General features: G+C 31.0%; 1 protein-coding gene across 3 annotated transcripts in view; it reads right to left on the minus strand.

Moving 5' to 3' along the window:
- LOC128179706 (uncharacterized) overlaps nt 1-5,560 on the minus strand; it is a 51,424-nt gene extending 45,864 nt beyond the window's left edge. Inside the window, exon 1 of one of the 3 annotated variants that reach the window (XM_052847235.1) lies at nt 5,285-5,560. Coding sequence is in view for 1 of the 3 variants with exons in the window: in XM_052847230.1 (XP_052703190.1) it covers nt 4,399-4,420 (22 nt within the window). In the remaining 2 variants the exon portion in view is untranslated. Of the gene's footprint in view, nt 1-2,865; nt 2,966-4,398; nt 4,436-5,284 lie in introns of those variants that run through there. The other 2 variants (XM_052847230.1, XM_052847238.1) reach the window with 2 other exon arrangements.
- Between the last annotated feature and the right edge of the window lie 8,490 nt (nt 5,561-14,050).

The raw sequence follows: 14,050 nt of genomic DNA on the forward strand, positions 1-14,050 counted from the left end.
TTGAGTTCATATTGTGACGAATATTTAACTGTTTTCGATAATTTTATTAAATATATATTTTCAACATCACTAACACGCAATACGCATTTGATGTAATAATTTTGTAATCATATAAACTTATTATATGACTGTTGACAGTTGATATACAAATTTCACTTACTGTAAATGAAAAATTTATACCATACAACCGTCGCTTATTGTTACATTGCTGTAAACACTTACATTTTTATATATGGTAGATTTATTCACCTATTTTACCATAGCTGTATAAACACAATATATTGCTTTGTATACATATGAATTATCTAGCAATAGATTAAATCACTAATTGTAATATTGCTATACAAACATAAAATAAATTTTATCACTTATTGTAACATTGCTGTATAAACATACAACTTCATCTAGCAAAAGATTTATTCACTAATTATAGTATTACAATATGAACATAAAAATAGATTAACCACTTATTGTAATTTTGCTTTATAAACATACAACTTTTTTTTATCAATAGATGTATCACTTGTTGTTACATTGTTAATAAAATTGCATCTAGTGGTAGAGTGAAAAATAGTAGCATTTACAAACACATTAATGTTTTCTTTGTAAGAATGATTTTTATTGTAATCCCCTTTTAAATATTTGTACTTTCAATATTTGTAATAGAACTGCGAAAAACATACAGTTTTGTAAAATATTGTATTCTTCTTTCAGTATTTATATTAGTTATGCATAAAGCACAGTACTGAGGCTAATATAACATATTGTGATATTCATTTGATATTCATTTGATATTTATAATACTACTGCGTAAAAGGTTGCATCGGAGCTTATGTAACATATTGTAATATTCTTTCAATAAACATAGTAGTACTATGTAAAACATAGCAATGCAGTTTATGTAACATTGTCATCTTCTTTTAACATCGTAGATCTTATGTAAGAGTGGCGTATATTGTAGTCTGATAATAGTACTGTAAAAACTATACCACAGCTGTACAAATGATGGATAATGTAAACTACCTGTACCTATTGCAACAGTGCTTTGTTTATCATACAAATGTGATACATATTATAAACAATTGTTCCTGAATGTAACTAAACTGTATAAAATTGGTACTTATGTACGAGTCAAATGTACCGTAGCTTATTGTCATTAATTGTAATAGTGCTGTGCATTAGACACCTTTGTGGATAATGTAACAGCCTTGCATAAAATTATCTACTTTATCGTACTGCATACGTAATGTATGTAGCATCATGTATCGTCTGGGGAGGGGGGGGGGGGGGGTAACACGTGTGGTTTATCGCGTGGCGGATTATGACGATTATGCATTGTAATTATAACCATATTAAGCAGATGTCGATGATGTAAAACATGAAAATAACGACTCGGGATAAATTTGGTTTTACTTGGATGACGACATATGAAAACAAATTACCGATGAACTGATGGAAGTTGATTTTGTCGATGTTTATTCATTTTAAAATCAATGATATGTTATTTTGCATGACAAGTACATGTAGTTTCTAATTTGATTTGAATTACGCACATTTTTGTACTTTTTCGACAAGAATGTCGAGAAACCCCCATATGAATCATGTTAAATAATATTCAAAGATAAAAAAATCAAACTTTGTATAAGTAATAGAATTATTTCTCGAAAATTGCATGGATCCAAGCAATATTGAACTCTAGTCTCCTTCAACCAAACGCTCGGCTGACACCGTAAATCTCCGACAAGGATTTCTGGAGACAGCTGAGCGTCGAGTTGAACGAGACTATATAGACTCTGGCGTAGGAATACATACGACTACAAAGAATATTTAGATTGTTCGTACCATTTAAAATCTGACTATTTTCAAGGTATTTATAAATAAGTTTTCTTGAGAAACAATGCTTTAGCATACATTACATCGAATTTATCAATTATTTTTAAGACCTAAGTCTTGTCAGCAGCAATGATTTGTGCTGAGGTCCAAACATTGTTTCACTTTCGGTTTGTCTGAGTAACTACATAGGAGAGTTGATTAAAATCAACTCCAAAAATGACAATATCAAACCGTGAACCATCTCAAAAATCCATAAAACGAAATACAAATTCAAAGCAGAGCAACACGGACCTCCAAATAGATATAGGTAGGATCAGGTGCCTAGGAGGAGTGAGCATCCTCTGCTGACCAGTCACACCAGCCGTGTGCTCTTTGTATAATGAGAAAAGCTCAATTGAACTTTTAGTTCTAGAGGTAAACGTAAAAATAAAAAAATGCCATTTGAGCCCTATTTACGTAAAAATGAATTTATCAGTTTTTAATCTATTCAATTTTCACGTATTAATCTAACACCAATGACTTATCCATACCCGTGTATCAATCTAAGAATATAAGATACAGTATTATAATAATGAAAGAGCGATCAATCAAATTATGAATTTCGTAATGATACATACCTGATAGTCTAGATTAACTAAGTATCATCTACTTGCGTTTAAGGTAATGTCGATAAAAATTTTGATAGTCTAGATTAACTAAGTATCATCTACTTGCGTTTTAGGTAATGTCGATAAAGATTTTTCAAGCTGCTGTTGTACTTAACATTAAAGTACCAAAATTACACATGTAGCAGTTTCAACAGCGCACATGAAAAATACGTTATTATACGGAGATTACACTGAACATATTGAATTTCTTTGGCTACTAAATTAAACAGAACTAATTATTAACCTCATCCTGCAAAGTTACTCATAGTGTGTAAAATGCATGATACAAATAAACGACATCGATATATCTATCATAGATCAAAAACATATCCACTTACTAAGTAGTTTTAACGTAACTCATAAATGAGATAAAATGGCAACTTACAAATGAAACCAGTGGTAAATTCATGTAGTACATCGATCGTCCATTTGATTTTTATTTAATATACTGCTTTTTAAGCCAATGTTGATAAAACAGATGTTTTATCCTCTAACAAATCTCATGTTCCCTTATGACATCCGCTTCATGCATAAAAAATTGACTTTTACAATTTGATATTATTTATAAATGCAACAGCACGCATCGATTCACCTTTAAAAATACATTGTAAACTGATATTTAAAAAAAGGACAATGCATCTTTTTACTGTCAGACGTATCTGAAAACTTTCTCCCTTTCTTTTGTACTGTTAATATTTACATGGAAAAGAATAAAAAAGTATACAAATGTTAATATTCCTTATCTCAGTTTCACGGACCTGTATCAAACATATAAAAGACTCAGTAGTAAGAATATCATACCTTTATATTGGTAGCTGTAGTAGGTCTACCTATGACAGACTCATTAATAAGAATATCATACCTTTATATGAGTAACCCTACCTATGGCAGACTCAGTAGTAAGAATATCATACCTTTATATGAATAGCTGTAAGAGGGCTATCTATGACAGACTCAGTAGTAAGAATATCATACCTTTATATGAGTAGCTGTAGTAGCTCTACCTATGACAGACTCATTAGTAAGAATATCATACCTTTATATGAGTAACTCTACCTATGGCAGACTCAGTAGTAAGAATATCATACCTTTATATGAGTCTACCTATAATAGACACAGAAGTAAGTATGGTATACCTACATATGAGTAGCTTGGTAAATCTACCTATAGCAGACGTAGAAATAAGAACATTATAGTTTGATCAGAATAGCCCGCTTATCGATAGGTGAAAATCTACAACAGATGAAATTGACAGGAAACTGACAGGACTGAAATTTACAAACCCTGTTATCGATTGGTCGCAACCTACAACGACCCCCAGAAATCACACTGGCTGCACGATATACTCATGCGGATGTCCGACTCAAGTTCTGACAAGAGACGGTTTTGGCTCTTTCTTTCAGCTAACGTACTGATGTACATTAACAGTAATTTAGTGAATTTTACAAACTTTTCATAATCGATTTATTTCTTTGTTAAAAGAAAGAGGTAAAATATGAACAGACAAATGTTCTCTTTAATGATTCATGGGGGTCATGATGGTAGCGATCATTGCAGAGAAAACGCGGGTTATTTTTCTTTTCTGCAATGTCACCACCTTCATATCCAGCATGAATTACCAAAAAAGCAGATTCAATGAATCTGCTGCATAAGTCATGATTGCGATTTTATTTATAAAGTTGAGAAAAAAGCATGCATTAATTCAAGAAAAAGGAAAGCTATTGTGTAATCAGATGGGATAAAAGCAGTTATGTTTTATAGCATCATTAAAAAGTGCTGCACTTCAAGGCATTACTCGTGGTGGCTCAATTTACATGTAGTTCTTGGATACCTCCCATCCATGAATTAGGGTTATACAGTATATTTCCTTTGGGAAATAAAACTATAAAAGAATACACGAAGTTGCGACCCCACAAACCTGTAAAATTTACGCAATCCATTGAAATTGGCTCCCGAGAGTTTTAGTAATTCCACAGTATAAGTACTGCTGATATCACTTATGGCTACACATATCTTTTTTCTGTCATTGATTCGGTAAAATATTCCAACTAGTCAATTAAATAATTTGTTCTCACATCTGTCAATTACCTGTTTATATGCATATCTAGACATACAGCTGTTGTTAGTCCTAGGGTTAGTGTGAATGATAAATACTGGCATTGATTGAAAAATGTAACAGAACTGTAGGGATCAAACCACTCCCAGTTATTGAAACAGTATTGCAAATTACTGTTATAATTACTAGTATTGCGTATGATACAGCACTGTCATTGATTATAAAAGTACTATGAATCATCTACCGCCATAAGCTATTGTACGTTTACTGTATAAATACAACTAAACTTGTCGTAACAGTGTTGTATGAAAACAAAACACACTGTTTATAATTGTAATTTATAGGTGTTACTATATAGTAATAGTACTGTATATAATATACAAATGCCTCTAGATGTAACAGTACAGTTTATGATATACTAATTGCACTGAATGTAGAAGTACTGTATACCAATGTGCTTTTAACAATGATGCTTAGATAGTCGAAGGAAGGGACTATACAATTAAGTCATAAAATAAGGAAAATAAAATAATATCTCCCTCAGAAGGATAAACATAATGTATCTAATTTTCAAATTTTAGAGTTATCAGATTGTCATATATAAACCAAAATTTTTAGATTAGTTGAAATAAATAAAAATTCATTAAGATGGAAGGAAACATTCATAACATAACACAAATAAGATTCATTCACTTAGAAACTAACATAACATATAAAGTATTCTAACATATAAAGTATTTCTACTTACATGTTACAGCAAGATATGATCCATGTCGTTCACCGTTAAACCCATTGATTTGTGGACCTGGCTTGTAAGCTAAAATGAATAACTTAGTATCCATACCTTGGAGCCAATTTCACACAACATTTGCGAAACACATTTGGTATAAATTGTGCTCTTTGATGTAAACTTATTAAGAAATACGGAAACGCACAACATATGCAGCCATTTATACATTTTAGAACGTTCCATTACTAGATTACTAGATTGTATTAGATTTTGACTTCCTGTTCATTGAAGCATTAAACAGTCATAAAGCTGTTAGTTCCATAATTTCCTTTGGTGGCAATGATTTTCTGTAGTGTGGCTTTACTTAATAACAATGCATATGAAACATAATCATTTTGCCTAGCAGGAGGGACTGAAATGTTATGTAATTCCAAAATAAGTCAGATTCTTTTTTTTTCAAAACTATTATAAAAGAAGCAAAAAGTAGGACACAGTCATGATTTATAGCTGAAAAATATGTTCCTTATATTTTATTGTTGCATTTAATAGCATAACAGACAGTGTTTACCGGTTACATAATAACCTTAAACATCTACTCATTGATTTCGCCACTGTATAATGTAAGCCTTCAAACTTCAGTTATCTCCTGGAGATGCTACTCAAGCTCAGTAACCACGAAGTCTAGTAGTTCTTTCACAAGCGGTTTTATTAAAGCGTGATCGTATAGTCAAAGTTACAACAAATCAAAGCAGCCCAAATCAAAGAATCTGCTCAACCTCACTTCACAGGGGTATATATATGATTTTACTTATGATGGACAGTTCTGACTAGTTCGGCCCATTTACGACGATCATGAGTGAACATTTATTGTTCAAAATTAAGATCAATATTTTATTTCTAAATAAAGTAATAAAACTGTCAAAACTGCCAATCAAAGAGTACGGATGCAGGATTTGAGTCTCCGAGTCCTGAGTCTCGGAGTCCCCCACCTAGGTATGAGGCTTCACTTACTCATAATACGTTCATTCATACATGACATAAAAGGTTACAAAGGTTAATATATAGAATATACAATACCTGACTCAATATAGAGTACCAGAGCTATCGTTGCAGACACAGAATCGCCAACTATAGCACTTGTTTTTAAACTCTCAATTTGGATATTATTATGCCCATATTATTCACCTGGTTTCATAACATCATTTAAGAATACTATGCAGTGCTACAAGAGTTACAGAGTTCATTCTATTAGTTACCACCATTCAGTGCGCAGTACCTAGGTACACATAAGTATCATAGTGACCAATATGTAATATTAGCAATTCAAGGTCATAGCATGGCTATCTGTTCACAGTAATTTGAAACTATTAAATACATACTTGTAAATTAAATAATTGATTTTTAAAATCGGTATTTTTTTTTACATCTGCAACAGTGTAAACTAACTGGGTAATTAGCGTAAGTGACTAATGTGAATAATTTAACACTCACGATGCAGTCATGAGGTAACACATTTTCAAAGAAAAGCAATCCTTTAATGCTTTGTATCATTTTCCAACCAGTGTTAAACATTGATATGCTTATATTACTCATATTCCACCTGCCAGGGTTTATATTTACAGTAATGAAAAAATATGACAATAACATACCGTCAACCATCTCAAAAATCCATAAAACGAAATACAAATTCAAAGCAGAACAACACGGACCTCCAAAATGATTGAGGAAAAATACAAAACAGGAGCAGAGCATACACGGACCTCTACAAAATTTAGGGGTAGGATCGGGTGCCAAGGAGGAGTGAGCATCCTCTGCTGACCGGTCACACCAGCCGTGTGCTCTTTGTCGTAATCGGGAAAAAACCCCGGAGAAGTCCGTGGGCAATTAGGTAATTAAAAATGGTCTAAAAATTAGTATGAAAAACGTCAGTCAGTAATGTTACGTTCAGCAGGAATAGTTATGCTTATTATATTCCGACCAATGTTAATCGTGGCTATATATGCTTACATTACTCATACTCCACCTGCCAGGGTTTATTTTTACAGTATTGTTACTTTCAGCAGGAATAGTTATAGCTGTAGACATGTATATGAAGTTTGAGTTAACAGTTGTAGATATACAGTACTGATAGAGTGTATTTTTCTTACATTGCTTGAACGATTAGTGACTACAGTGTATTAGTTTTATACCGAACGGTTATGTAATCATACAGCCAGTAGAGATATTATCAGTTGCAGTGATATGGTTTTAATACAATCATCATGGGCGACAATTGTACCCTATTGTACCTTTGTACCCTATATTAACAAGAAACCAAATTGAAAACATTAGTATATATTACACAGCATAATTAGTATATCGGCAATATTTTTATATAACATTGTATATGCGGTACTGTTTGGTTTTGTTATTCTGGGTGAGGGGGTCACATTAATTTTGGTTACTCATAATCTATTGTTTATTAAAGACTAACAAAAGATAAATGTCTATTTCCAGGATTATTTTTATCTTTAGACCATCACAAATTTACTCGTCGAGTAAGCCGGTGTTCTGTTAGATTTCTTCTATACAACGAAATGAATACTATGATCCATTTGTTGTTCTTTAGACTTTTGAAATCATAAGGCAGTTCATGTTTAATAATATTCAAGAAGTCATTGTATAGTGATATAAAAGCAATGATTGTTTCTCAATCAAATCATAAGCACATACAAGTAATTAGAATAAGCAATTGTCAATATAACTTTACTCACCACAGTTCATATGTGACTTACAATAAAAGTTCATTGTTAAAACGTTAATTACAATTAAGAGTCTTAATCTTTTCTATCCGTTGACTGTCGTGCATAGACCAATCATCATTCGGAAGTTTTAATCTGCCTGGTCATTTCGGTGACGACATGAATCCAATCAATGTCACTTATCTTTTACGGTCAATGACCTTACGAACTTTAACACTGTTCACTAGTTTCTTTTTTACATGCGTATCGCATCGTCATTTGCACTAATATCTTAAAGTACCGAGTGCATAATGAGCAATTGATTAATTATCGGAAAGCAAAATGCAATCATGAAAATTATGTTTTTAACATTGCTAATTAGTTACATTACGTTTTAAAGTTGTTTTAGTTTTATATATAAATGGTGTTATTTGACCTGACACTGTGTTACGATTTTTTTTTTCAAAATAATAACTTTAACTTTTTTATCGTTGAAATCTCAATCTTTAACGTGGGTTAACTTTCTTCAAGTGTATAAAATGAAAATTCATTGACGATAAATTATTGTTTTACTAAGGTACCAAACAATGTGTATACTACACTAATCATTTTCTAATTATTAGTACAAATGTTTCCTATAAATAACATTTACAACTAGTGGCACTGGTACATTGTATGTTAACAGTACTAAATCAAATGTTGTCAGTAGTATATCATAATTAATTCTGGTACTATTACTGACAAATAAGTTTTACACTAGGTACAATAGCAATCAATGGCAGTAGTATACTATACCCAGTACCATTACAATAAGTGATGGTGATGTACCATATCATACTTATTGTTAGATCATAATTAATCACCTAACTGTTTACGGACTTTTCCGTTTTTCACGACTACAACAAAGAGCACACAGCGGGTGTAACCAGTCAGCAGAGAATGCTCACTCCTCCTAAGCACATGGTTATACTACTAACTTTTTTAGAGTTCTATTTTTGCTCTGCTCCTGTTTTGTAATTTTCCTTTGGACTTTTGATTTTGAACACTGTTCGTTATCACCACATGTCATTAAAAATCTGATGTTATTTGTAACTGTTTTATATAACACACTGTTGTAAAGAGATCTCAGTTGTGTAAATAAAACAAAATAGTGTTACAAAAAGACATAATTGCACACGGTATATTTACAATCAGTAGAAAATGGAACATTATATACTTTTCTGGTAATAATAATGTCCTTTATCAATACACGATAGCACAAAAACTAGTTCACATTGTGGTCCTGAAAACGTATTTACAGACAGCAACTATATACAGAAACTGATAGAATATACAAAATATTTGATGAGAGATCGATAAATGTACACTATATGTGATTTTTACTACATGTATACTTGCCTAAAATAGAGCCAAACATTATCAAAACCTTTAATGAAAATAAAACACATGCTATTACTGCAACGCCGAATGAAAATATTCTCTGAGGTAAGCATATTTAAAAGATTCTAAAGTTGGGTGACATGTTAAAAAAAGAGATAAATCATTCCATAAAAGCATGCTGTAAACTGTAAAAGATTGTCTAAAAAATTCTGTCTTTGCCCTAGGAATGCATAATGCATTACTATGGCTTAATCTGATTGATCTTGTATTCATTTACATATTTAAAAAAGTCAAGCTAATTTGGAGTTTAATTATGTAGAACTTTAAAACAAGAATAATTGTTCTGTACACAAAGTAATCTGCAAGAGGCATCCAATTCAATTGTTGTAGCATTTCTGACAAAGATGAGTAAAAATGTTTGTTTAAAATCACCATAGCGGCTCGATGGCTTTTAAAGTTTACACAATTTATCAGACCATTTTTGTTCTTCATGTTTCCCCAGACAGAGCAGCAGTAATTAAAATGTGGAAAAACAATTGTATTAAAAATTTTCAACAATAATTCTGATGACATAAACGAACGCAAACTACTCAATACATCTATTTAACTTGCATGTTTTCTTATCTTACTTATACAATCAATACAGTATTTATAAAACAACGAAGAAATAGAGCTAAATTAATCACTATATACAAAATGCACAATAACTTAGTACCTACTAATATACAAATACATTGTACCTTATACAAGAGGCAGTGTTCTAAGTTACAGCGCTAGGAACTCTCTTTATTATTCTGTACTAACATTTAGATTAGAACTATTTAATAAATCATTTATTCCTCATACTGTCAGAAGATGAAATGCCCTAAGTAATAATACAAGAGAGGCAACCTCTATTAGAATATCTAAAGCTGCATTGTCCGATTTTTTTAGCTATAACAGTATCAAATTTTTCCATGGAAACTAATTATCTTAGAAAGTCATAGACTTATTTACACTTGCAGAACAGGCCTCCTTCCAAAGTTAATAAATATTTAAAGTGAATAAAAATAATTTCTTTATGGACATACAAACAAACCAAAATGCAAGGATATATGAAAGAAAGGGAACCGTTTGATTTTGTCCCCGGAATGTTTGGGTTTATTTAACCGGGATTTTATGCATCGATTGTAAACATTACCTTCTAAAATAAAAGTGAACAAAATGTACATAGGTTTATTTTTGATTTGCCAGAACACTACTCATATTTAGACTCTATTAAAACGATTTCAAAGTCGTAATACAATCATCCCCGCCTCGGCGTTAGGGGAGAATTTCATTTTATTTAAATATGACTTAATTGACCGGGAAAGCTACTGCACTGTCTATTATATTGCACATATAGCATAACCATCGTTTTAAAGCGTACACAAAATTTGATTTTAAAAAAATAGGACTAAGCAGTTTTAAAAAATGTTTATAAGATGGTATAGCAAAGCCTTAAAAATATCTTTTATGTAGAAAAAAGAAATTTTAACACAACTCACACTCGATTGAGACACAATTGTATTTTAAATTCTGATTTATTCCGCTTTTAATAGCCAGTGCAACCTGTTCATTTGGCTTTATAGAAGATCCATTTGGGTTTTTTTGTCAGTAAAAAGTATACAATAGCTCGGAATTCTTTAATGAATAAACTATTACGTTATATACATATTATAGATGCACATTTACTGCTATGGGTGATGATTCTTTGACAAATGCACGAAACACTGAAAGTTTCAAGACTGTACAAATTTTCTTGAATGTTATTGCTTCTCAAAAATAACTAAATTTATAATGTAATGTATAATGTTAATATATATATATCTGGCAAAATTTATAAAATTCATTATTAGGAGAAGACTACCTAAGTTATTTAGAACTTGGGTCTAATCCATTTGATTTAATCAATAAAATATGTTCAATTCAATTCAATTAAGTATTTTACAACTGTACTTGGACTTATGAGGGATGCGATATAAAAATGCCATGACCTAGTCATGATTTTTATAGAAAATATCAAAGAAACAATAAAAACCGTCATGTGATGAAGAATTTCTTATAACAAATCGCTATGTTTCTTTATAATTGTCTCTGAAAAACGTTCCTGTTAATTTGCTCCGATAAAGATCGAAAAGGGATGTGTAATTACAACTGAAGATTGCCGAAAAGGGGTAATTGATAAATTTTATGACCCTACCAAGTGTTTACAATACACGAGTAGTTGAAGGTTTGGTTTATATTGGAAAATGGAGGAACCCAAAAATTTATTTTATAAGTATACGATACAATTTTACAATCAATGATAATGATGTGTATAACCGTTTAATTATGGAGACCTTTTGTAATTTGACCGGATTTACAAGAGAAAAAAAGACTGCCAATACATTAGGAATATAATCAATTGCGAACATTTTGAATTTATTATGATCACAGTTACGTTATTGCAATTTAACATTTAAAGGGACTTGAACACGATTTCAGATTAAAATTTTATTTTCTATTTTTTAGTTATAAAATGGTTTACTTACGCATTTGGAATGATTGACCAAAATTTGAATGTTAGAATTCAAGTTATTAGAAGGATACAGAGGTAAGAATTCAGTGTTATTTAACAAAGTTCGAGTCTTATATTTGTTTAAAAATAATGTAAAGTATGGAGGTACCATTTCTTTGACAAAATGACTCGTGGAAAAACAAGGTAAACTTATTCAATATATTTATAAATAATATTATCAACAGAAGAAAGCAACATTAAATTGAGACTTATACCAATAAAACATATGTGTAAACAATAACAAGGCTAGACCTTTGTTTACAAAACATAGAATTGCAAGCCCTGTATCTTGTTTTATAACTCAATATTTGACTTTCAAAATTTGACAAAGCATTACAAACACCCATATTAACCATTCTAAATATAAAAAATGGAAAACTAAAATTCAAAATTTTGAACTCAAATCTTGTCTAAGTCCCTACTTGATAATGTATAAATTAAGGGCAGTAGCGTGCAGACAATGTTGTATTCACAAATTTCAGAGTAATGCATACAATAAACATTTTTACAGTAATGACAGTTAATGTGTTGAAAGAAACATGGACACGATTTGAGCTCAGTCTTTTAAGAATATAACATTTGTTATATTTGTCGTTTTTTTAATGTCTTGAATGGTTAATGTGAGTTTCTTTAATGTTTTGTCAACATTTAGAAGTCAAATTACACAATCTAGTCCGAGGCAAAACAAACAAAGATGTATGGCTGGTTCCAGTAAATTTTATTCCAAGCATCTTCCTTTACTCCTTGCTGACATTCTTACAGTAGTGAAGGAAAAACTGTGCTGTACAACCATGTACTCTAAAAGTGGTGTTAATCAGATCTGGATACTTAAAAACTCTAAAGACTTATTTGAGTTCACAAAATCATACCAAATTCAATGACATCAAAACATACGATTTACCAACGGTTTATACAACCAATACCCATGACAAATTAAAATGTAGGCTTTTTATATATTCGAAAAATGTTTGTTTTTTTTAAATGGAACACGTTATTTTTCGTACCTTGTCATTGGAAATCTACAAATGCTTTCGTTAAAAACCATACTTATTGCACACACAAGTTCTCTAAAGTTGACATGAAAAAATGCTTGAATTTCTGATAGAAAACACCTATGTAGTTTTTGGAAATCAGGTCTTCCAACAGTCTCTTGGAATTCCCATGCGCACAAATTATGCTCCTCTATACTGACTTAATTCTTTATTCATATGAAGCAGAATGTATTCGAAAGCTTGTGCAAGAAAAATTAAAACATTTGCTTTGGTCTTCAACTCGACATCTAGATTTGAAGATGTTTTATCAATTAACAACAGTTACTTTCACTCTAATATTAAATCAATGTATCCTAGAGAGCTTAGATTAAAATATATCACAAATTCTGAAATGTTTCATATTTGGATATTTGACTAGAAAAAGACGTTAATGTTAACCGAACAACAAACTACAAGATAAACGTGATGATTCTAATTTTCCATCGCCAACTTCCTTTACTTATGTAGCAATATACCATCATCACCTACTTAATGGGTTTATGTCTTTCAGCTAATTCGTTATGCAAGAGCATGTATTATATATGAACAATTTCTTAAACGAGGCATGCCACAAAGAAATAAGTCGTTGGAACAAGAATATCAAGAACCGCGATTAAAATCATCTTTACCCATGTTATATGATATTTTTCATTCTACCTTTGACAGATTACTTTAAGAATGCTGATGATCAGCTGTGAGTTAAATATCGTATAGTTGAAGAGGCTCTCAAAAAAAGAGTTGTTTCCATATTTAATTTGGGTTTTCTACAATCCATGTCATAGAGAGACATTGGCACAGAGAGACACTGTAAATATGTATCTGATGTATTTTGATATACTTCAAGAAGTAAAATACAATAGTAACACGGGAATTAATTGATCAACATAATGAGGAAAATTATTTACTATACCGAAACCTTAACTTATTCATAGTTTCTGCGAATAACAATGGCCTACTACAAAAAGTAGAATAAAAAAATCAATTATGTTGCACAGTATGTATATAATTAGTGCAGCCAGTCTTTAAAATAATTTTCGACACAGAATTGTGTATTATCAATTAGAAAAGCTGCATT

This window comes from Crassostrea angulata, chromosome 4 (assembly GCF_025612915.1).
Source record: "Crassostrea angulata isolate pt1a10 chromosome 4, ASM2561291v2, whole genome shotgun sequence".
NCBI lineage: Eukaryota > Metazoa > Mollusca > Bivalvia > Ostreida > Ostreidae > Magallana > Magallana angulata.